Source organism: Pseudophryne corroboree, chromosome 9, assembly GCF_028390025.1.
Source record: "Pseudophryne corroboree isolate aPseCor3 chromosome 9, aPseCor3.hap2, whole genome shotgun sequence".
Lineage (NCBI taxonomy): Eukaryota > Metazoa > Chordata > Amphibia > Anura > Myobatrachidae > Pseudophryne > Pseudophryne corroboree.
This window is the reverse complement of record NC_086452.1, coordinates 11552091-11576856: the sequence shown is the minus strand read 5'-3', so window position 1 is coordinate 11576856 and position 24766 is coordinate 11552091. Positions and strand designations below refer to the sequence as shown.

Below are 24766 nucleotides of genomic sequence, written 5' to 3'. Positions count from 1 at the left end.
ATGCACAGAGGGATATCTGCACACTGGCATCACGGGTAAGTGCTATGTCCATTTCGGCCAGAAGAGCTTTATGGACGCGACAGTGGACAGGCGATGCGGATTCAAAACGACATATGGAAGTTTTGCCGTATAAAGGGGAGGAGTTATTTGGAGTCGGTCTATCAGATTTGGTGGCCACGGCTACAGCCGGGAAATCCACCTTTCTACCTCAAGTCACTCCCCAACAGAAAAAGGCACCGACTTTTCAACCGCAGCCCTTTCGTTCCTTTAAAAATAAGAGAGCAAAGGGCTATTCATATCTGCCACGAGGCAGAGGTCGAGGGAAGAGACAGCAACAGGCAGCTCCTTCCCAGGAACAGAAGCCTTCCCCGGCTTCTACAAAAGCCTCAGCATGACGCTGGGGCTTCTCAAGCGGACTCGGGGACGGTGGGTGGTCGTCTCAAAAATTACAGCGCGCAGTGGGCTCACTCGCAGGTAGATCCCTGGATCCTGCAGATAATATCTCAGGGGTACAGGTTGGAATTAGAGACAGATCCACCTCGCCGTTTCCTGAAGTCTGCTTTACCAACGTCCCCCTCCGAAAGGGAGACGGTTTTGGAAGCCATTCACAAGCTGTACTCTCAGCAGGTGATAGTCAAGGTACCTCTTCTACAACAAGGGAAGGGGTATTATTCCACTCTTTTTGTGGTACCGAAGCCGGATGGCTCGGTAAGGCCTATTCTAAATCTGAAGTCCTTGAACCTGTACATAAAGAAGTTCAAGTTCAAGATGGAGTCACTCGGAGCAGTGATAGCGAACCTGGAAGAGGGGGACTTTATGGTATCCTTGGACATCAAGGATGCGTATCTCCACGTTCCAATTTACCCCTCACACCAGGGGTACCTCAGGTTCGTTGTACAAAACTGTCACTATCAGTTTCAGACGCTGCCGTTCGGATTGTCCACGGCACCTCGGGTCTTTACAAAGGTAATGGCCGAGATGATGATTCTTCTTCGAAGAAAAGGCATATTAATTATCCCATACTTGGACGATCTCCTAATAAGGGCAAGGTCCAGAGAACAGCTAGAGATGGGATTAGCACTGTCGCAAGAAGTGCTAAAAACAGCACGGGTGGATTCTGAATATTCCAAAATCCCAGTTAATGCCGACAACTCGTCTGCTGTTCCTAGGGATGATTCTGGACACGGTTCAGAAAAAGGTTTTTCTCCCGGAGGAAAAAGCCAAGGAGTTATCCGAGCTTGTCAGGAACCTCCTAAAACCAGGAAAGGTGTCTGTACATCAATGCACAAGAGTCCTGGGAAAAATGGTGGCTTCTTACGAAGCAATTCCATTCGGCAGATTCCACGCAAGAATTTTCCAAAGGGATCTGTTGGACAAATGGTCAGGGTCGCATCTTCAGATGCACCTGCGGATAACCCTGTCTCCAAGGACAAGGGTGTCTCTTCTGTGGTGGTTGCAGAGTGCTCATCTATTGGAGGGCCGCAGATTCGGCATACAGGATTGGATCCTGGTGACCACGGACGCCAGCCTGAGAGGCTGGGGAGCAGTCACACAAGGAAGAAACTTCCAGGGAGTATGGACGAGCCTGGAAACGTCTCTTCACATAAACATTCTGGAACTAAGAGCAATATACAATGCTCTAAGCCAGGCAGAACCTCTGCTTCAGGGAAAACCGGTGTTGATCCAGTCGGACAACATCACGGCAGTCGCCCATGTGAACAGACAGGGCGGCACAAGAAGCAGGAGTGCAATGGCAGAAGCTGCAAGGATTCTTCGCTGGGCAGAGAATCATGTGATAGCACTGTCAGCAGTGTTCATCCCGGGAGTGGACAACTGGGAAGCAGACTTCCTCAGCAGACACGATCTTCACCCGGGAGAGTGGGGACTTCATCCAGAAGTCTTCCACTTGCTGGTAACCCGTTGGGAAAGACCAATGGTGGACATGATGGCGTCTCGCCTCAACAAAAAACTGGACAGGTATTGCGCCAGGTCAAGAGATCCGCAGGCAATAGCTGTGGACGCGCTGGTAACGCCTTGGGTGTACCAGTCGGTGTATGTGTTTCCTCCTCTGCCTCTCATACCAAAAGTATTGAGAATTATACGGCAAAGAGGCGTAAGGACGATACTAGTGGTTCCGGATTGGCCAAGAAAGACTTGGTACCCGGAACTTCAAGAGATGATCACGGAAGATCCGTGGCCTCTACCTCTAAGGAGGGACTTGCTTCAGCAGGGTCCCTGTCTGTTTCAAGACTTACCGCGGCTGCGTTTGACGGCATGGCGGTTGAACGCCGGATCCTAAAGGAAAAAGGCATGCCGGAAGAAGTCATTCCTACTTTGATTAAAGCAAGGAAGGAAGTAACCGTGCAACATTATCACCGAATTTGGCGAAAATATGTTGCGTGGTGCGAAGATCGGAGTGCTCCGACGGAGGAATTTCAACTGGGTCGATTCCTACATTTCCTGCAATCAGGATTGTCTATGGGTCTCAAATTGGGATCTATTAAGGTTCAAATTTCGGCCCTGTCGATTTTCTTCCAGAAAGAATTGGCTTCAGTCCCTGAAGTCCAGACCTTTGTTAAGGGAGTGCTACATATACAGCCTCCTGTGGTGCCTCCAGTGGCACCGTGGGATCTCAATGTGGTTTTGGACTTCTAAAATCTCATTGGTTTGAACCACTAAAGAAGGTGGATTTGAAATATCTCACATGGAAAGTGACCATGCTTCTAGCCCTGGCTTCGGCCAGGAGAGTGTCAGAACTGGCAGCTTTATCTTACAAAAGCCCATATCTGATTTTCCATTCGGACAGGGCAGAACTGCGGACTCGTCCGCATTTTCTCCCTAAGGTGGTGTCAGCATTTCATCTGAACCAGCCTATTGTAGTGCCTGCGGCTACAAGTGACTTGGAGGACTCCAAGTTACTGGACGTTGTCAGAGCATTAAAAATATATATTGCAAGGACAGCTGGAGTCAGAAAATCTGACTCGTTGTTTATATTGTATGCACCCAACAAGATGGGTGCTCCTGCGTCTAAGCAGACGATTGCTCGTTGGATCTGTAGCACAATCCAACTTGCACATTCTGTGGCAGGCCTGCCACAGCCTAAATCTGTAAAGGCCCACTCCACAAGGAAGGTGGGCTCATCTTGGGCGGCTGCCCGAGGGGTCTCGGCATTACAACTTTGCCGAGCAGCTACGTGGTCAGGGGAGAACACGTTTGTAAAATTTTACAAATTTGATACTCTGGCTAAGGAGGACCTGGAGTTCTCTCATTCGGTGCTGCAGAGTCATCCGCACTCTCCCGCCCGTTTGGGAGCTTTGGTATAATCCCCATGGTCCTTTCAGGAACCCCAGCATCCACTAGGACGATAGAGAAAATAAGATTTTACTTACCGATAAATCTATTTCTCAGAGTCCGTAGTGGATGCTGGGCGCCCATCCCAAGTGCGGATTATCTGCAATAATTGTACATAGTTATTGTTAACTAATTCGGGTTATTGTTGAAGGAAGCCATCTTTCAGAGGCTCCGCTGTTATCATACTGTTAACTGGGTTTAGATCACAAGTTGTACGGTGTGATTGGTGTGGCTGGTATGAGTTTTACCCGGGATTCAAAATCCTCCCTTATTGTGTACGCTCGTCCGGGCACAGTACCTAACTGGAGTCTGGAGGAGGGTCATAGGGGGAGGAGCCAGTGCACACCACCTGATCTGGAAAAGCTTTACTTTTTGTGCCCTGTCTCCTGCGGAGCCGCTATTCCCCATGGTCCTTTCAGGAACCCCAGCATCCACTACGGACTCCGAGAAATAGATTTATCGGTAAGTAAAATCTTATTTTCTTACTTTAATAATCCTCACCTACCCAAATCTCGCAGTTTTTTGGCCACCTGGAACTTATCTCTGTCATTTACTGGTGTAGTTATGCTTAGTTGCCCTGTACTTGTCCTGTATTGTCTTCAACTGTAAGTCACTGTTTTCCTGTTTTGATTATGTGCATATGTACTCTGTAATTGGGCGCTGCGGAACCCTTGTGGCGCCATATAAATAAAGGATGATAATATAGAGCAGCAAATTCCGTTGCGCTTTACAAACAGCAGTGATGAAACTGATTATTAACCGTCATAGAGGTAGGAGGACCCTGCTCGTAAGCTTACAATCTAGATGGGATATTTTTAATTGTTAGGTGCTAGAGCACCAAGTCCAAGAAAAAAATGATTTACAGCGAGCGGTTTTCAGCCTGACATTATGCATGCGCTGGGAGCGGCGCTACTGCAATCCCTGCTGAAAAGCGTTTCACCAACGTGCGATGTCCTAGAATCCATCACCTGTTTCACATCAGCAAATGCTTCTTGTAATCATGTTCAGCAACGTTCTCGTGTTTCCGACCTAGCTCTACCTGTGCCTTAAGGAGGCTATTCAATTGTCGGAGAGATTGTTAGCCCCCATGGGCGTCCATCGGAGCTATTCAAATGTTTCGCTGATCAGACGTCCATTAGCCGCGACAGTCACCTCTCGGCTCACACGTCCGGAGGATTCGAGCTAAAGTGTGGGAAAAGTCGTCATTTTGGGTGACCAAACAGAACTTTTCCCTGTCATGCCCGTTGGTTTAGATGGATTTTGCAGCTTTACGCGGCTATAGCCTGTCTAACTGGGTGCGATACTTAAAGTGCGTCCAGAACAATTGAATAGCAGCAATGGGCGCCCTTTAATTATCACTAAAGAACAAACATTTGAATAGCCCCCTTAGAATGGTTCCCGGAAAGCGCACCAGAGAGCCTGATTTTCTCAGTAGCCCACATCCTGTGCTGAGGGAAGGGGTCTGGCATCCTGTGCTGAGGGAAGGGGTCCTATAGGAAAGTGTCCAGCACCAGAGCACCTGTTTAAGTCATCTCAGCGACCAGGGTTTATCTAACCTGGCCCCCGATTTACTATTTATACCTCTCCGCAAACACCTGTCCCCAGCCCCCCTCCCTCTGCTATGCAGGCCATTATACACGCGCGTTTTACCGGCTGCTGTAGTGGCGGGCCCTGTGGCATGTCTTTTGCAAAACATTTCTTTTTTGCAATGTGCTTTATTAAATGGAGGATCCTCATGGGCTGGTACGTTCCTGGATCACGCTAGGAGGGGTTGAAGCGCCTGGTTGTGTTGTCTGAATAGCTGCAGCGTTTTAATACTGTTAATGAATGTCCTGTTACACAAAAGGAAATGAGCCACTTATTTCTATAGGACTTAATTACAATGGTTCTTTGCTTTCAACTTTTTACTGTATGGCTAAGGTGTCATGGCGTGATAGGTGGCTTTCCCCAAGCGTAGGCTGATTTCTGCGCTCCGCAGAGATGGTGCCCCCTGGTGCCACGGGGGGGGGGGGGGGGGGTGTTCTCCAGACTCCTCCCTTTGTCTCACAGGCCCCCCAGTGATTCGCCTGCAGACCTATAGGCCCTGCCGGTGTTGGACTTTTGCAGAACCTGCAGCGATTGTTTCCTTCCGCTTCTGCTGTCTAATAATGGAGACTAGCGGCAGAAATAGAATGTCAGCGCCTGTGTTTGGTGCTAGTCTTCTGTTATCACGGTGAATTTAGGAGCAGTTAGTAATGGAAAGGTGACAGCAGTAACACTGTTCGCAGAGGCTCTCTCTGGAGGAACCAGTAGCTGCAGTGGTTTCGTGCACACAGACATACAGGAAGTCGCACGTTTCTCTGCAACTTTTTTTTTTTTTTTTCTTTTGAAGTTTTTGAGTTCCCTACAGCCATCTTACCAAACACCCCGACTGCAGTGCTGGGGCCCTCTCTCCATGTATGGCGTCTTACAGCGACAGCCTGCAGTCCGCAGGGACGTCTACGGCCCTGCAGAAACTAGAGGGGTTTGCAAACAGACTGTTCAATAGGAACGGGAAGGGCGGCTTGCAGGAGCAGAGGGCAGCATTGGAGCATGAGGGTCAGCTGGTCTCTGAGAGCACCCTACAGTGGGACAGAGCAAGTAAGTGTGACGGGTACAGGAGCGGGCGCCGGGGTGTTTGTGCTTTGTCGTGTGTGTGCGCTTTTTACTTTCTGCAAACTATTGTGACGTTCAATTTGTCATTTTTTCTCATTTATAAAAGGATTTAGGGGACACAATTCCAGATCGCTGGGTTTTCTTATGGGAAGTGTGAGATTGTTCTCTCCTTTCTGTTTCTTGTTAGAAATCTGCAGCGTGTTTGCAAATCTGTTGTGGTGTTGGTGCGAGTAATGGCCCCTTCCGTGCGTAAGCGGGTGCTCTGTAACCATTATATATGTACCCCTCATGTACATTATATACTCCATTACCCAGTCTGTTGGGCTCTTTAAAATGACATTTTGATAATTTTTACGCTATAGTCTGTATGGATTGTTACTCTGTACAATAAAGAAATAATAGGTTTCCTGCCTGTTGATTGGGCAGATCAGTAATTGCGTCCTATTAAAGTGTTTTTTGGGGGGTTTTGTTTTAAGTTCTCTGTTCTACGTTGGTATTTGTGTATCTGCACCCAGAGCTAAGGGTTAAGGAACAAGCCGTTCTGCCCCGGGGCTTCCTGAGCTGGCCGGGGTGTTACACGCTGTATCTGTGCTGGAGAAAGACACGTCTAACCAGCTGGACAGCGCAAGTGTGTGGGGAGAGTTCCACACTAGTGCGAGGCACTAATAATCGTCCCTTTCAGCCTTCCAAGCAGCCGGTACTCTCTCCATAGGCCTGCGCCGGTGTATGGAAGGCGTTTTGTGCGTCTTCTGATCCGTGTCCCATATATGTAATATCCCCCCCTTCCCCATGTAAGACAATGATCTGTAAGCATAGCCTGTGCTGGGTTGGTGCACACACAGCGGTGCGGGTATAAAGGACAGAGCCATCATAGTGACCCCAAAAGCAGCCTGTTACTACGAACCATCCTCCGCTCATTCATTATATAAGGGGATTGCTGCACTTGTTCTCCTGCAGGCTCACTTTGCTGCAAATCCATGACATGCTTGTCTATTTGCTATAATTGACCTTATTTATGTATTCTCCCCAACGCAACGTTCCGGATGAGTGGCCTATCTGTGGGGATGGGTATGACATCACTGGGACGTGTTATGGCTGAAATTACAATAGGGCACAGGTAAAAGCTGAAGCGTTACCCCTAATTGGTATTTGACCATTACGGGTAAATTTACCAAGTGTTTAAAGCGATTTTAAAAGGGTAAATCCATATTTAAAAAAAAAAAAAAGCAGCTGGTTTTGTATTTAATGATATTTACCCATTAAGTCCAGCATCCAACACCCCCCAAATACACATACTGGTGGGTTTAGGGGCAAAATCAGCCTGGTCAGTGGGTGACATCCCAAATGACATTGTAAGCCGCACCAGGGACTGATGTGACTTTTATTACCCTGCAGAGCACTGGACTGAGTCTATCTATAATATATGTATTATTTCCTTGCATGTAGTCATCTGTGGATATGTAGGTAGCATTCTGCTGGCTACATTGTAACAATTTATATGCCACTCTTCCCATTACTTTGGTCACGTGCCTGGAATATTTGGAGCCGCAGGGGGAGGTCCCCCCCCCCCTGTAATTATGGCATGTCGCTCATGTCACGACAATAGGGGCTTAGATTTTTGAGGATAACGGGGGAGGCTACAAATAAACTGATCATACTGAGCCTGTGTTGTCATGGAAACACCCTGCCGAATTCATGTGGTTGGTGTAACCCTTTCCTGGTGCTGTGTGCATCTCACTCCTGCTTCTCCGGGGATGTGTCTCCAGGTGTCGGTGCTCGGGAGGCATTGCACGAGGCTGGCTGTGCGTTCTGGGCAGCGCACGGTTAAATCTAGGAGCGTGCCTGCAGGGTGGCGTGTAGCACCAATAAGCCGAGTGCACCTCCAGAATCGCTCCTGCCGAGTGTGCATTACACACTCCCTGCCCAGCAATATGGTGCCGCGGGCCAGCTTGTCAGCATGAACGGTGAGTACGGCGCCGCTCATTGCTATCCTAGGCACGTACCTGTGTGTCTTGCTCTGCCGGTATTCCTGATGGAGAGGTCGCGTTTTATGTGCACCAGCCTGGAGAAGTGCAGCCTTTTGCATATTCAGGGTGCAGCTGCCTTGTGATGGCAGTGATGTGATATATAGGAGAATTACTGCTAACAAAAATACAATTGCATCATTGAAAAGTAATTTTTTCGGTCAGGAGCTTTTTGCCCCCCCCGGTTAATGTCACACCTAGCCTGGGCAAAGGTATCTGCCCGAGAGCCCACTGGGGCAGGTGTATGTCCGGCTCCGTGTAGCCCAGTCTGCAGTATGTGGCCAGATAGGCAGAATCATTAGATGGTGACCTCACACTCTGATGCAGTCATCACCCAGTGCGATCGTCCGTCCGTCCCAGTAGACATCCGTGAGAATCCCCATCAGACGCTGGTCAGGATGTAGTTATTACTGGGCATACGTTTGGTGCCAGGAGAGGATCTACAGGCAATTTACCGTGTGTGACCGACTTCAGCCCTGGTGACAAATGCACTTATAGCATTCTCTCTGCATCGGTGCAAATAGCGATATTGGGGGGGGTGGGAGGGGGGGGGGGGTGTTATATACTCCTCCTGATCCTACAGTCTCTGCCTATGCCAGGCCTAGCAAACCTTTATCACCAGCTGGCCTGCCAGCCTCTGCTGCTCAGCGGCTACAGTAGTCACTGGCTGCACCCTTGCTCTCGGTTCTGTTATTTATTATTACTATTTATCTGGCGCCACAAGGGATCCGCAGCGCCCAATAGAGTACATAAACACAAAACAAGATAACAGTGACTTACAGTAAAAGATGATATAGGACAAGTATATCGCATATAAACATGGCTGCGTCAGCAGACGACACTATAGTGTGTGTGTGTGTGTGTGTGTGTATATATATATATATATATATATATATATATATATATATATATATATATATATATATGTGTGTGTATGTATTTTATTTATATTAATAATGGAGGCAGAAAATCGAGGGGTTTGGGGTTATGTAATGGTGGTATAAGTAAGAGTAAGAAAGGCACATGAGGTGGGAGGGCCCTGCTCGTTAGAGCTTACATTCTATAATGTGAAGTTTCTTATTTTAATGTTTGTTTTTTCCTTAATATTGTGAGCTTGTAATGAGTGTTCAGTAGAGCACGTGGCCGCAGATTAAAGTGGCAGACTTGGCTTACTGTGTGATTAGACGTAGGCTTTTAGTGTAATGAGTTGCTTTGCCTCTGATTATACAAACAAAGACACCGACCCACCTCTTACTCTTTATCCCAGCAGCGCCCGTCCTCTGGTTGTTTTCAGACATTGTTTTTTTTAACGCTGTAAAATACTTTGCAGGAAAATCAAAGCTATTCAAATATTTATGAAAAGACCAATTCATTGATGATGTTATTACTGTTTAATAGCTGTGTCGCCTTGGGGTCGATTCAATTCGGCAACAGTTAAATAGCGCCGGGAGTTTGCTCCCGGCGCTATTCAATACAGCGACGACTGACCCTCAATTGTCGGGAATTCTTCTCTCATCCCCGGGGGATGATAGAAGAAACCCTACAAAAGTGCTGCGGCGCGGCCGGCGCGAGGCTGATTCTGTCGGGAATCTTCATCGCCGTGGGTAGTTCAGTCGGAGAATGCCCGTTCTCCCGACAAAACTACCTGTTAAGTCGGCGAGAACGGGCCATCGCCGACTTAACTGGAGCTGAATTGAATAGCGTCGGGAGCAAACTCCCGGCGCTATTCAACTTTTGCCGAATTGAATCAACCCCCTTGTGTCGGCGCTTGGTGTGCTGGACCCCTGGAGTGATAATTCCCAGTTGCTGTACCCCATGTCCATTCTCCCATCCGTTATCTGTGGCTTTACAGCTATTGTTACGGTGTATACAGTCCTGGTGGTACCCGGTCACCTGGCACTCCTCAACCGTAAGTGCCATTGTGTGTCGGAGACTATGTGCTGGCACCGCCTTCACTGGGGTCTGATATGCTTGCTGCTGGGTGTAGATATAGCTGCTGCAGCACCTCTTTGCTGGTGCCTATGGCTGGTGCACAACTGAGCTCATTGCTGGGCAGTGACTTGGGATGCTGCGTTCAGTGTTCTGGCCAGGGAATAAATCGGTATTCGCTGTTATGTGTGTGTTACCGGGGTACAGCAAGTACCGTGTCTTGCAGAACGGTGCTCGCCGCTTAGAGCCGGTCTTTACAAGGACTGTTGTACAGCAGTGTGTGGCACTAGCAGAAGTACACGGCAGTGCACCAGAATACAGCCGTGCGTGATCACCACCAATCTCCTGTCCTGCCATAAACCGATATCTGCTGTTAACATACAGTACAGCAACAATCAGAGAGGAGAGGACGGCACTGAGCGAGCGAGGACTGGAGTACGGCCAGATCGGTTATCCCCCGATCCCTCAGGAGGGCACACCTCCTCGCAAACAGGATAGCTTCAACGCTGAGATTACATATTAATGCCCTTATTTATCAATGAGTAATACATTTCACCGTGAGTGATAAATTGCACCAGCCAATCCACTCCTGTCATTTTTCAAACCCAGCCTGTGACATGGAAGTTAGGAGCTGATTGGCGGTGCAATGGGATGTTGTTCAGTACTGTATATGGCGGATACATGTGCAGCCGAGCATCGCCGCGGCACAATATAAACCCCTGCCCCCTTAGAACTGGACCCAGATCTAGAACCTGTCCTTTCAATGTGAACCAAGGTCTAGATAATGGTTATGTCCCACTCCTCCCCTTTTTGTCCTAGAACACGTCCCAGGCTTCCATCTTCCGTGAGGTCCAGGTTCCTCTGAACACTTGGAAAGGGGCTTATTCCGCCATCCTGGTGTTTGGGTGGGACAGCGTAGTGTTCACTCTAGGATTTTTTTAGGGCAGAGTGCTGATCATTGAAGAGGGCACATTTTTATTTTGAAGGGCACGTTTTTGATGTGACGCTTTGCGCACAAAGCATAGCGCATATGTTTTATAGTTTTTGTACATACATTTTCCCCTTAGTATATCATATACCCCTACATACATATAGGACACCCATGTAACACCCAACATCTGTACTGAGAAACATACTGTATATGTCCGGCCTTCTTGTAAGATCGGCTGTAGCCTATACATAAGTAGTGCATTATAAATGTCTCTTCCATTGATGAAGTGGTTATAATCCGCATGTGTTATAAAACAGAAAAGTTAAACAATGGGTTAAAATATATAGGGAAAAAATAAGTCTGTTCTACTAGGGAAATACTGTAAGCAGGACATGCTCACTGATTACCCTGTTCTTTCCCTCTTCATCAGAGTGCTGTGTTATGTACAGTGCCTACTCTGCCATTCAGTTGGCTAAGGATAGAAATTGTTTCCAATTTCAGAGGTGGGAAGGAGTAGACGACAACATTGTAACATGCACTCTGACTGCTGCATTCTGTATACAAGGGGGCGATTTATTATTATTATTATCCTTTATTTATATGGCGCCACAAGGGTTCCGCAGCGCCCAATTACAGAGTACATAAACAAATAATCAAACAGGAAAACAGCAACTTACAGTTGACAATATAGGACAAGTACAGGGTAAATAAACATAGTTACATCAGCAGATGACACTGGAATAAGTATCAGGTGGCAGAAGACTGCTGGATTTGGTGCAGTTGAATATTATTAAAGTAAGAAAAGGATAAGCACATGAGGGAAGAGGGCCCTGCTCGTGAGAGCTTACATTCTAAAGGGGAGGGAAGACAGACAGGGGTGAGACAGATGGGGTACATGGAGAGTGTAGAACAGAGGGTTAGGATGAGATTTGGCTGGGTTTGGTAAAGAAGTGGGTCTTGAGAGCCCGTTTGAAGTTTTGTAGAGAGGTGGAGAGTCTGTGGGGGAGAGGTAGGGAATTCCAGAGAAGTGGTGCAGCACGTGAAAAATCTTGGAGGTGGGAGGAAGTAATCCGTAGGCAGGAGAGTCGACGTGCATTAGCAGAGCGAAGAGGACGGGTGGGAGTGTAAAGGGAGATAAGGTCAGAGATGTAGATGGGAGAGGAGTGGGTGAGGGCTTTGTAAGAGAGTGTGAGAAGGTTGAAATGGATTCTGAAAGGGAAGGGGAGCCAGTGAAGGTCTAGTAAGAGAGGAGAGGTGGACGTAGTGCGTTTGGTGAGGAAAATGAGCCGGGCAGCAGCATTGAGGATAGATTGGAGTGGAGAGAGGTATTTGTCAGGAATGCCAGTCAGGAGCAGATGACAGTAGTCCAGTCTGGAGATGACCAGTGAGTGGATAAGAGTCTTAGTAGCATCCTGGGTCAGAAAGGGTCTGATCCTGGAAATATTTTTTAGATGAAAACGGCAGGTTTGTGAGAGGTACTGAATGTGTGGTTTGAAGGAGAGGGAGGAGTCAAGGATTACTCCAAGACGGCGCACTTGGGGGCTAGAGGAGATAGTAGTGCCATCAATAGATAATGAGATTGTAGGAGGTGAGGTTATGCGGGAGGGAGGGAAGATGATCAGCTCGGTCTTAGACATGTTAGGTGTAAGAAAACGCTGGGACATCCAGGAAGAGGTAGCAGAGAGACAGTTGGAGATACGAGTGAGGAGAGCAGGGGAGAGGTCTGGAGAGGAAAGATAGATTTGGGTGTCATCAGCATAGAGATGATATTGGAAACCAAAAGAACTAATGAGCTTACCTAGTGAGGACGTATAGAAAGAGAAGAGGACCAAGGACAGAACCTTGGGGTACCCCTACAGTTAGTGGAAGTGAGGCGGAGGTAGTCATAAGAGGAGACAGAGAATGAACGGTCAGAAAGGTAGGAGGACAGCCAAGAGAGGGCAGTGTCACGCAGACCAATGGAGTGAAGAATTTGCAGTAGGAGAGGATGGTCCACTGTGTCAAAAGCAGCAGAGAGATCAAGTAGAATAAGTATAGAGTAGTGTCCCTTAGATTTAGCAGCATGGAGTTCATTGCATACTTTTGTAAGGGCAGTTTCAGTGGAGTGGAGAGGACGGAAGCCAGACTGGAATGGGTCAAGCAGTGAGTGTGAGGAAAGAAAGGAAGTAAGGCGGTTGTAGGCAATACGCTCAAGGAGTTTGGAGGCAAAAGGGAGGAGCGAGATGGGTCGGTAGTTAGAGAGAGTGTTTGGATCAAGGGTAGGTTTTTTAAGAATAGGAGAGATGAGTGCATACTTGAAGGCAGAGGGGACAGTGCCTGATGAGCGGGAGAGACTGAGAAGGTGGGAAAGATGGGAACAAGCAGAAGGAGAGAGGTAGCGGAGGAGGGGATAGGGTCAAGTGGGGAGGTGGTGAGGGGACAGGAACGAATGAGGGCCATGACTTCCTCTCCAGATGCATGGTAGAAAGATGTCAGAGTAGGTGCGAGGGATGGGGAGGGTTGGTAAGGGATGGGAGAAAGCTGGTTACTGATGGTCTGGTGTGATGTGATGTCCTGACGTATGGAGTCAATTTTGGATGTGAAGTAAGTGGCAAAGTCAAGAGCAGAGAGTGAGGAAGGGAGACTAGGTGGGCAGAGGAGTGAGTTGAGAGTGGCAAAGAGGCGCCGGGGGTTGGAAGACTGGGAGGAGATGAGGTTCTTGAAGTATGACTGTTTAGCAAGAGAAAGGGCAGCACTGAAGGATGAGAGCATAAGTTTGAAATGGAGGAAGTCTGCCTTAGAGCGTGATTTCCTCCAGTGTCACTCAGCAGTACGTGAGCATTTTTGCAGATATCTGGTGCATTTGGTGTGCCAGGGTTGAGGTGTTAATTTGCGAGGGTGAATAGTGGTTGGTGGAGCAACAGAGTCAAGAGCAGAAGTAAGAGATGCATTGTATGTAGAAGTGGCTTGTTCAGGGCATGAGAGAGAATAGGAGAGAGAAGTGAGTCAAACAGGGAGGAAAGGAATGTGGTGTCAATAGCCTCAATGTTACGCTTAGTGATGGTAGCCTTAGGAGGTAGAGATGGGGAAGTCGAGAGATATAGGTTAAAGGAGAGTAGGTGGTGGTCAGAGAGGGGAAATGGGGAGTTGGAAAAATCAGAAATATCACAGCGGTGAGTGAAGACCAGATCCAGTGAGCTCCCATTCACATGGGAGGGTGAGGAGGTCCACTGGGAGAGACCAAGTGAAGAGGTGAGGTTAAGGAGTTTAGAGGCAGGGGATTGTGTGGGGATGTCAATAGGGATGTTAAAATCGCCTAGGATAATGGAAGGAATGTCAGAAGAGAGGAAGCAAAGTTGTCGATGAATTTGGAAGCAGTGCCGGGGGGGCGGTAAATGACAGCTACTCTAAGATGGACTGGTTGGAAGAGGTGTATGGCATGGACCTCAAATGTAGAGAATGTAAGGGATGGTTCTGGTGGTATGAGTTGGTAGGAGTAACTAGAAGGTAAAAGGACCCCAACACCACCCCCATGGCGACCCCCAGGTCGGGGGGTGTGTGAATGTGAGGCCCCCAGCAGAGAGAGCAGCAGGAGAAGTAGTGTCAGAGGGCGTATTCCAAGTTTCAGTAATGGCTAGTAGGTGTAGGGAGTTGGAAATGAAAAGGTCATGAGTGGGGACCAGTTTGTTACAAACAGATCTGGCATTCCACAGGGCACAGGATAGGGGGTATGAGTTTGTGGGAGAGATGTGAATGAGATTATCAGGGTTGCTGTAGCAATGAGGTGAGATTAACTTTGAGGGCAGGGATGATGAGAGAGTAGTGATGGTACGGGTGCCTGAGCTAGGAGGGGAAACTGCAGGAGGTGGGCAGGGAGGGAGGTCAGTGTGATGTGGATGGGGGTGTGGGGAGGTGACAGGGAAGGGAGAGAGGGAGCAGGGCTGGGTTGTGGGGTAGCAGGACCATGGGGCAGAGGTGAATGAAAGTGGGGTAACAGGAAAGGAGGGGAAAGAATACAGAGGGATGGAGGGGAGAGAGGAAGAGGTGTAGCAGACTAGGGGGGGGAAGGATAAAGATACATTAATAGGTAGACACTGAGTGATGTGGGGAGTATAAGAAAGCCTTGACATAGTGATAAGTAGGTAAATAGGTTGAGGGAAAGTGGAAGTAGGAGAGGAGACTGTAAGGGATTCAGAGCAGAAGAATTGCAGAAATACAGGTGAGAAAAGCAGTGTCAGCTCAATGGGTGTAGATTTAGTATGAAATGAGTCAAAGGCGTAGATAAAGTGGGTGCAGAAATGTATCTGGAGTGTAAGAAATGAAAGGATTGTGAGAGGGTTAAGAAGCGATGGTAATTCTGTTCGATGTTTTAAGTGTTTGCAGGTAAAGTGTTTATGGTCCTGCAGGGGGCACTGAGACAGGGCAGGGTACTTTTTCACATTTAAAAAATGGACAGGGTGCAGCACCCCGCTGAAACAGCCTAGAAGGAACACTAACAGCGCGTCCTCTCCATAGCCTGAACAGACCCCTCGGCTGCCAGTCCCATAGGCAACAGTCTGGAAAAGGTGTTTTCATGAATGAAATGTATTTACACGCTCACTTGAAGGCTCTGTAATAGAGATTATGGCTTTATTGTCCGTAGCCTCTTTCTTGCAGGCTGTCTCATGGAGCTGGTCCTGTGTCAGCGCGATGTTCTGCAGGTTCCACTTCCTCTGTACAGAGCTTCCGTGTGCAGCGTTGTGGCTGTCCTTGTGGTCAGTCCGTGTGGGGGCGTCTTATACTGTGTGCTAATACATGAGCATATGATTCCTCAGGACACGGGCTGTGTAAACGTGTCCATGTTTTCCTGTTTTGTGTGTGTGTGTGTGTGTGTGTGTGTGTGTGTGTGTGTGTGTGTGTGTGTGTGTGTGTGTGTGTGTGTGTGACCTGCTATCTCGCTAGCTGTGCCCACCCTGATCTAATCGCACGTCACCCCTCACATTGGTAGGAAGAAAGAGACGCAGGAACATTCCAGAGTGAAGTGCAGGTTTGGGGGGGCACATTCAGGTCGCACACTTCCTGGATGAACAGATGTTGGCCTCGTATGTAAAGGTCTCTTACATGAGGATTTCCGTGCTGACTGCTCCGCTGCCCGGTTGGACTCTGCAGCCACAGACTTGCAGACGTTATTGTAGTGCACTAAATGCTAATGGATGACTGGACGCATATAACTGTATATTAGCAGCGTGCATGGAGGCCTCACCCCCCGAGGGCACATTTATTCTGACCTAGGGACTGTTTACTAGTTCTTAATAAATTCTTCTCTTATTTTAGTTCTGCTATTTTTCTCTAACGTCCTAAGTGGATGCTGGGGACTCCGTCAGGACCATGGGGAATAGCGGCTCCGCAGGAGACAGGGCACAAAAATAAAGCTTTAGGATTAGGTGGTGTGTACTGGCTCCTCCCCCTATGACCCTCCTCCAAGCCTCAGTTAGGTTTTTGTGCCCGTCCGAGCAGGGTGCAATCTAGGTGGCTCTCCTAAAGAGCTGCTTAGAAAAAGTTTTTAGGTTTTTTATTTTCAGTGAGTCCTGCTGGCAACAGGCTCACTGCATCGAGGGACTTAGGGGAGAGAATTTCAACTCACCTGCGTGCAGGATGGATTGGATTCTTAGGCTACTGGACACCATTAGCTCCAGAGGGAGTCGGAACACAGGTCTCACCCTGGGGTTCGTCCCGGAGCCGCGCCGCCGACCCCCCTTACAGATGCTGAAGATTGAAGGTCCGGAAACAGGCGGCAGAAGGCTCTTCAGTCTTCATGAAGGTAGCGCACAGCACTGCAGCTGTGCGCCATTGTTGTCACACACTTCACACCAAGCGGTCACGGAGGGTGCAGGGCGCTGCTGGGGGCGCCCTGGGCAGCAATATTTAATACCTTTATGGCAAAAGAATACATCACATATAGCCATTGAGGCTATATGTATGTATTTAACCCATGCCAGTTATCTAAAACTACGGGAGAAAAGCCCGCCGAAATAGGGGGCGGAGCTTATTCTCCTCAGCACACAGCGCCATTTTCCTGCTCAGCTCCGCTGTGAGGAAGGCTCCCAGGACTCTTCCCTGCACTGCACTACAGAAACAGGGTAAAACAGAGAGGGGGGGCATTTTTTTGGCGATATTTTGATATATTTAAGCTGCTATAAAGAACAACACTTATATAAGGTTGTTCCCATATATATTATAGCGCTTGGGTGTGTGCTGGCAAACTCTCCCTCTGTCTCCCCAAAGGGCTAGTGGGGTCCTGTCTTCGATAAGAGCATTCCCTGTGTGTCTGCTGTGTCGGTACGTGTGTGTCGACATGTATGAGGACGATGTTGGTGTGGAGGCAGAGCAATTGCCGATAATGGTGATGTCACCCCCCAGGGAGTCGACACCGGAATGGATGGCTTTGTTTATGGAATTACGTGATAATGTCAGCACATTACAAAAATCAGTTGACGACATGAGACGGCCGGCAAACCAGTTAGTACCTGCCCAGGCGTCTCAGACACCGTCAGGGGCTGTAAAGCGCCCTTTACCTCAGTCGGTCGACACAGACCCAGACACAGACACTGAATCTAGTGTCGACGGTGATGAAACAAACGTATTTTCAAGTAGGGCCACACGTTATATGATCACGGCAATGAAGGAGGCTTTGCATATCTCTGATACTGCAAGTACCACAAAAAGGGGTATTATGTGGGGGGTGAAAAAACTACCTGTAGTTTTTCCTGAATCAGAGGAATTAAATGATGTATGTGATGAAGCGTGGGTTAACCCAGATAGAAAAATGCTAATTTCAAAAAAGTTATTAGCATTATACCCTTTCCCGCCAGAGGTTAGGGCGCGCTGGGAAACACCCCCTAGGGTGGATAAGGCGCTCACACGCTTATCAAAACAAGTGGCGTTACCGTCTCCTGATACGGCCGCCCTCAGGGATCCAGCTGATAGGAGAATGGAAACTACCCTAAAAAGTATATACACACATACTGGTGTTATACTGCGACCAGCCATCGCCTCAGCCTGGATGTGCAGTGCTGGGGTCGTCTGGTTGGATTCCCTGACTGAAAATATTGATACCCTGGATAGGGACAGTATTTTATTGACTATAGAGCAATTAAAGGATGCTTTCCTTTATATGCGAGATGCTCAGAGAGATATTTGCACTCTGGCATCGAGAGTAAATGCGATGTCCATATCTGCCAGAAGGAGTTTATGGACGCGACAGTGGTCAGGTGATGCGGATTCCAAACGACATATGGAAGTATTGCCGTATAAAGGGGAGGAATTATTTGGCGTCGGTCTATCGGATCTGGTGGCCACGGCAACTGCCGGAAAATCCACCATTTTACCTCAGACCCCTCCCAACAGAAAAAGACACCGTCTTTTCAGCCGCAATCCTTTCGGTCCTATAAGAACAAGCGGACAAAAGGACAGTCATATCTGCCTCGGGGCAGAGGAAGGGGTAAGAGAGGGCAGCAAGCAGCCCCTGCCCAGGAACAGAAGCCCTCCCAGGGTTCTGCAAAGCCCTCAGCATGACGCTTTGGCCTTACAAGCGGACTCAGGAGCGGTGGGGGGTCGACTCAAGAATTTCAGCGCACAGTGGGCTTGCTCACAGGTGGACCCCTGGATTCTGCAGGTAGTATCTCAGGGTTACAGGTTGGAATTCGAGAAGTCTCCCCCTCGCCGGTTCCTAAAGTCTGCTTTGCCAACGTCTCCCTCAGACAGGGCGATGGTATTGGAAGCCATTCACAAGCTGTTTTCTCAGCAGGTGATAGTCAAGGTACCCCTCCTACAACAGGGAAAGGGGTATTACTCCACGCTATTTGTGGTACCGAAGCCGGACGGCTCGGTAAGACCTATTCTAAATCTGAAATCTTTGAACCTGTACATACAAAAATTCAAGTTCAAGATGGAGTCACTCAGAGCAGTGATAGCGAATCTGGAAGAAGGGGACTTTATGGTGTCCCTGGACATAAAGGATGCTTACCTACATGTCCCAATTTGCCCTTCACATCAAGGGTACCTCAGGTTCGTGGTGCAAAACTGTCATTATCAGTTTCAGACGCTGCCGTTTGGATTGTCCACGGCACCTCGGGTCTTTACCAAGGTAATGGCCGAAATGATGATTCTTCTGCGAAGAAGAGGCGTATTAATTATCCCTTACTTGGACGATCTCCTGATAAGGGCAAGGTCCAGAGAACAGCTGGAGGACGGAGTAGCACTAACCCAACTAGTGCTGCAACAACACGGGTGGATTCTGAATTTTCCAAAATCTCAGTTGACCCCGACGACACGTCTGCTGTTCCTGGGAATGATTCTGGACACGGTTCAGAAAAAGGTGTTTCTTTTGGAGGACAAAGCCAGGGAGTTATCCGAACTTGTCAGGAACCTCCTAAAACCAGGGAAAGTGTCTGTGCATCAATGCACAAGAGTCCTGGGAAAGATGGTGGCTTCTTACGAAGCGATTCCATTCGGCAGATTCCACGCACGAACTTTTCAGTGGGATCTGCTGGACGAATGGTCCGGATCGCATCTGCAGATGCATCAGCGGATAACCTTATCGCCACGGACAAGGGTGTCTCTTCTGTGGTGGTTGCAGAGTGCTCATCTGTTAGAGGGCCGCAGATTCGGCATACAGGACTGGGTCCTGGTGACCACGGATGCCAGTCTGAGAGGCTGGGGAGCGGTCACACAGGGAAGAAACTTCCAGGGAGTATGGTCAAGCCTGGAGATGTCTCTTCACATAAATATACTGGAGCTAAGAGCGAATTACAATGCTCTAAGTCTGGCAAAACCCCTGCTTCAGGGTCAGCCGGTGTTGATCCAGTCGGACAACATCACGGCAGTCGCCCACGTAAACAGACAGGGCGGCACAAGAAGCAGGACAGCAATGGCAGAAGCTGCAAGGATTCTTCGCTGGGCGGAAGATCATGTGATAGCACTGTCAGCAGTATTCATTCCGGGAGTGGACAACTGGGAAGCAGACTTCCTCAGCAGACACGATCTACACCCGGGAGAGTGGGGACTTCATCCAGAAGTCTTCCACATGATTGTGAACCGTTGGGAAAAACCAATGGTGGATATGATGGCGTCCCGCCTCAACAAACAACTGGACAGGTATTGCGCCAGGTCAAGAGACCCTCAGGCAATAGCTGTGGACGCTCTGGTACCACCGTGGGTGTTCCAGTCAGTGTATGTGTTCCCTCCTCTGCCTCTCATACCAAAGGTACTGAGAATTATACGGCAAAAGGGAGTAAGAACGATACTAGTGGCTCCGGATTGGCCAAGAAGAACTTGGTACCCGGAACTTCAAGAGATGCTCACGGAGGATCCGTGGCCTCTACCTCTAAGACCGGACCTGCTTCAGCAGGGACCGTGTCTATTCCAAGACTTACCGCGGCTGCGTTTGACGGCATGGCGGTTGAACGCCGAATTCTAAGGGAAAAAGGCATTCCGGAAGAGGTCATTCCTACACTGGTAAAAGCCAGGAAGGAGGTGACTGCACAACATTATCACCGCATTTGGAGAAAATATGTTGCGTGGTGTGAGGCCAGGAAGGCCCCCACGGAGGAATTTCAACTGGGTCGATTCCTACATTTCCTGCAAACAGGATTGTCTATGGGCCTCAAATTGGGGTCCATTAAGGTTCAAATTTCGGCCCTGTCGATTTTCTTCCAGAAAGAATTGGCTTCAGTTCCTGAAGTCCAGACTTTTGTAAAAGGAGTACTACATATACAGCCCCCGGTTGTGCCCCCAGTGGCACCGTGGGATCTTAATGTAGTCTTGGATTTTCTCAAATCCCATTGGTTTGAGCCGCTCAAATCGGTTGAGTTGAAGTATCTCACATGGAAAGTAACCATGCTACTGGCCCTGGCTTCAGCCAGGAGAGTATCAGAATTGGCGGCTTTATCATATAAGAGCCCATATCTGATTTTCCATACGGACAGGGCAGAACTGCGGACACGTCCTCATTTTCTGCCTAAGGTGGTGTCAGCGTTTCACCTGAACCAGCCTATTGTGGTGCCTGCGGCTACTAACGATTTGGAGGATTCCAAGTTGTTGGACGTGGTCCGGGCATTGAAAATATATACTTCAAGAACGGCGGGAGTCAGAAAGTCTGACTCACTGTTTATATTGTATGCACCCAACAAGATGGGTGCTCCTGCTTCTAAGCAGACGATTGCTCGTTGGATTTGTAGCACAATTCAACTTGCACATTCTGTGGCAGGCTTGCCACAACCTAAATCTGTCAAGGCCCATTCCACAAGGAAAGTGGGCTCATCCTGGGCGGCTGCCCGGGGGGTCTCGGCATTACAACTCTGCCGAGCTGCTACTTGGTCAGGGGCAAACACATTTGCAAAATTCTACAAATTTGATACCCTGGCTGAGGAGGACCTTGAGTTCTCTCATTCGGTGCTGCAGAGTCATCCGCACTCTCCCGCCCGTTTGGGAGCTTTGGTATAATCCCCATGGTCCTGACGGAGTCCCCAGCATCCACTTAGGACGTTAGAGAAAATAAGAATTTACTTACCGATAATTCTATTTCTCGTAGTCCGTAGTGGATGCTGGGCGCCCATCCCAAGTGCGGATTGTCTGCAATACTTGTACATAGTTATTGTTACAAACAAATTCGGGTTGTTATTGTTGTGAGCCGTCTGTTCAGAGGCTCCTACGTTTGTCATACTGTTAACTGGGTTCAGATCACAAGTTATACGGTGTGATTGGTGTGGCTGGTATGAGTCTTACCCGGGATTCAATATCCTTCCTTATTGTGTACGCTCGTCCGGGCACAGTATCCTAACTGAGGCTTGGAGGAGGGTCATAGGGGGAGGAGCCAGTACACACCACCTAATCCTAAAGCTTTATTTTTGTGCCCTGTCTCCTGCGGAGCCGCTATTCCCCATGGTCCTGACGGAGTCCCCAGCATCCACTACGGACTACGAGAAATAGAATTATCGGTAAGTAAATTCTTATCAGCATTTTGTCCCTGTTTTAACGATGTGTAATTATGGGCAAATTCAATTTTTTACATGATTTTAATGCTTTTGGTGATGGCTTTCCAAGCTCGGTGCAGAAGGTCTGTGTAAGAGATAAAAAGATGGTGTACCCCTGCCAGCCAATTGGGTGCTCAGACGCTTGCCATACTAGCCAATCGGTGTGTAAACCGCGTGTCAGATGTTTCCTTCTCTCCTTCATTACGTCATGCTCGCTGCCTATATTGTGTGTACATAGATCAGGACCACATTTCCCTGGGTATGGGTCGTCGAGTCGACCCCACTTAGGTCGACCACTGAAGGTCGACATGTGCTAGGTCGACCTAGTATATATCGACCTATTAGCTGTCGACCTAACGCAACTGTTGACCTTCAGTGGTCGACCTAATGAGTGTTGACCTAAGTTGGGTCGCCCTTATGCCCGTATCCCATTTCCCTGCATATTGCACCCTCCCCAACAACCACTCGCTGCCCAGATTTTGTTTGTGGTTTTTTCACTGAAAACCTTAGCGTTCATATCACCATAATCGGGACGCTGGCGCTAATCTCCTGTCACACTTATTAACGCTCTGCTTTTCTTTCAGTGAAAGAATTCCTAGCCAAAGCCAAAGAAGATTTTTTACGGAAATGGGAGAGTCCGCCCCAGGTGAGGATCCCCAGCGCTGGTTGTAGCGTATTTGTTATCGTACCATTAATCCTCATTTATTATCAGATGCACATAATAATAATGTCTGGGTTTCCTGCACTTCCAGGGCCATATACTGAATATATGCAGCAATTTGTTGTACAGCGCTCGCACATCCGCGGTGCCGGGGGTATTTTGGTATTTGTGACCGCACTATTTAAATAAAATTCTACAAATTCAGCCCTCGCCTAATATTAACCCTTCAAAGGGTAATTCATCTGAATTCAGGGAATTTTGGTTCCAGAATACTGCAATAGTTTGTTACGCTGACCGGCCCCTCGCGGCCATTCCCTTCTGACCGGCCCCTCGCGGCCATTCCCTTCTGACCAGCCCCTCGCGGCCATTCCCTTCTGACCAGCCCCTTGCAGCCTTCAGTCTTCCCTTCTTGACCAGCCCCTCGCGGCCATTCCCTTCTTGACCAGCCCCTCGCGGCCATTCCCTTCTTGACCAGCCCCTCGCGGCCATTCCTTTCTGGTCAGTCCCTACACTGACTTTCATCAATATGAGCATTGCTCTCGGATATCTTTTTAAAATCCAAAAGTCAGTGTAGGGACAGACCAGAAAGGAATGGCCGCGAGGGGCTGGTCAAGAAGGGAATGGCCGCGAGGGGCTGGTCAAGAAGGGAATGGCCGCGAGGGGCTGGTCAAGAAGGGAAGACTGAAGGCTGCAAGGGGCTGGTCAGAAGGGAATGGCCGCGAGGGGCTGGTCAGAAGGGAATGGCGGAAGGGGCTGGTCAGAAGGGAATGGCCGCGAGGGGCTGGTCAGAAGGGAATGGCCGCAAGGGGCTGGTCAGAAGGGAATGGCCGCGAGGGGCTGGTCAGCGTAACAAACCATTGCAGTATTCTGGAAGTAACATTCCCTGAATTCAGATGAATTACACTTTGAAGGGTTAATATTAGGCGAGGGCTGAATTTGCACATGCACAATATGTGTGGGTGTATTTATCAAAGTAAACACAAGTTAATTTGCGTGCAGCGTTTCAGGTTTCTTCCAGCCCTCCTTCAGGCAGTATATAAAATAGGCAGGAGACCCGCTGTCCTCTGGGATATGAGTAAAGCTCAGACGCTGGAAGTTGCTGAGTGCCGCACCTCTGCTATCCTCTTACTACTTAGTATTATGAAGGCGCTGGCTCCAGGTACCACTCGTTATGTGGCTGTGCCGGACTGTATGTACTTTTGGGGAGTGTATACAGGTTGAGTATCCCATATCCATATATTCCGAAATACGGAATATTCCGAAATACAGAATTTTTTGAGTGAGAGTGAGATAGTGAAACCTTTGTTTTTTGATGGCTCAATGTACACAAACTTTGTTTAATACACAAAGTTGTTAAAAATGTTGTATTAAATGACCTGCAGGCTGTGTGTATAAGGTGTATATGAAACATAAATGAATTGTGTGAATGTACACACACTTTGTTTAATGCACAAATTTCTAAGAAATATTGGCTAAAATGACCTTCAGGCTGTGTGTATAAGGTGTATATGAAACATAAGTGCATTCTGTGTTTAGACTTGGGTCCCATCACCATGATATCCCAATATGGTATGCAATTATTCCAAAATACGGAAAAATCCCATATCCAAAATACCTCTGGTCCCGAGCATTTTGGATAAGGGAGACTCAACCTGTAATATTTTTCCCCACCCAAGTGGCTAATGTAACCCTTACAGTGCATGTTTTCAAGGAGTCCTCAGGAATAATTAGTACCACTTAGATCTATTGTGTTAGTCCATTAACACACCTGTGTTTCAGCTAGATAATCTGGAAAACATGATCTGTCAGGGTTCCTTGGAACTGGGTTTGTGATTTTACCATTACCCCCAGTGGCTATAGATGTCCCTGTTTTGGTGCACAGCCTGGCAACATAGATGCTGACAGGGTAACCTCCGATCCACGAAGGCGACATTGCATCAGTCAGCGCCCAGTGCTGACAGGGTAACCTCCAATCCACGAAGGCGATATTGCATCAGACAGCGCCCAGTGCTGACAGGGTAACCTCCAATCCACGAAGGCAACATTGCATCAGATAGCGCCCAGTGCTGACGGGGTAACCTCCAATCCACGAAGGCGACATTGCATCAGATAGTGCTGACAGGGTAACCTCCGATCCACGAAGGCGACATTGCATCAGACAGCGCCAAGTGCTGACAGGGTAACCTCCGATCCACGAAGGTGACATTGCATCAGACAGCGCCCAGTGCTGACAGGGTAACCTCCG

At 48.5% G+C, this 24766-nt stretch overlaps 1 protein-coding gene across 3 annotated transcripts in view; it reads left to right on the top strand.

Annotated features, from left to right (window-relative positions):
* The window catches only part of PRKACB (protein kinase cAMP-activated catalytic subunit beta), a 122117-nt gene that overhangs the window by 30960 nt on the left and 66391 nt on the right, over nt 1-24766 (top strand). The window contains exons 1-2 of one of the 3 annotated variants that reach the window (XM_063938970.1): nt 5775-5970; nt 22445-22506. In XM_063938970.1, the coding sequence (XP_063795040.1) occupies nt 5790-5970; nt 22445-22506 (243 nt within the window). In that variant the 5' untranslated portion in view covers nt 5775-5789. Of the gene's footprint in view, nt 1-5774; nt 5971-7811; nt 7950-22444; nt 22507-24766 lie in introns of those variants that run through there. The other 2 variants (XM_063938972.1, XM_063938971.1) reach the window with 2 other exon arrangements.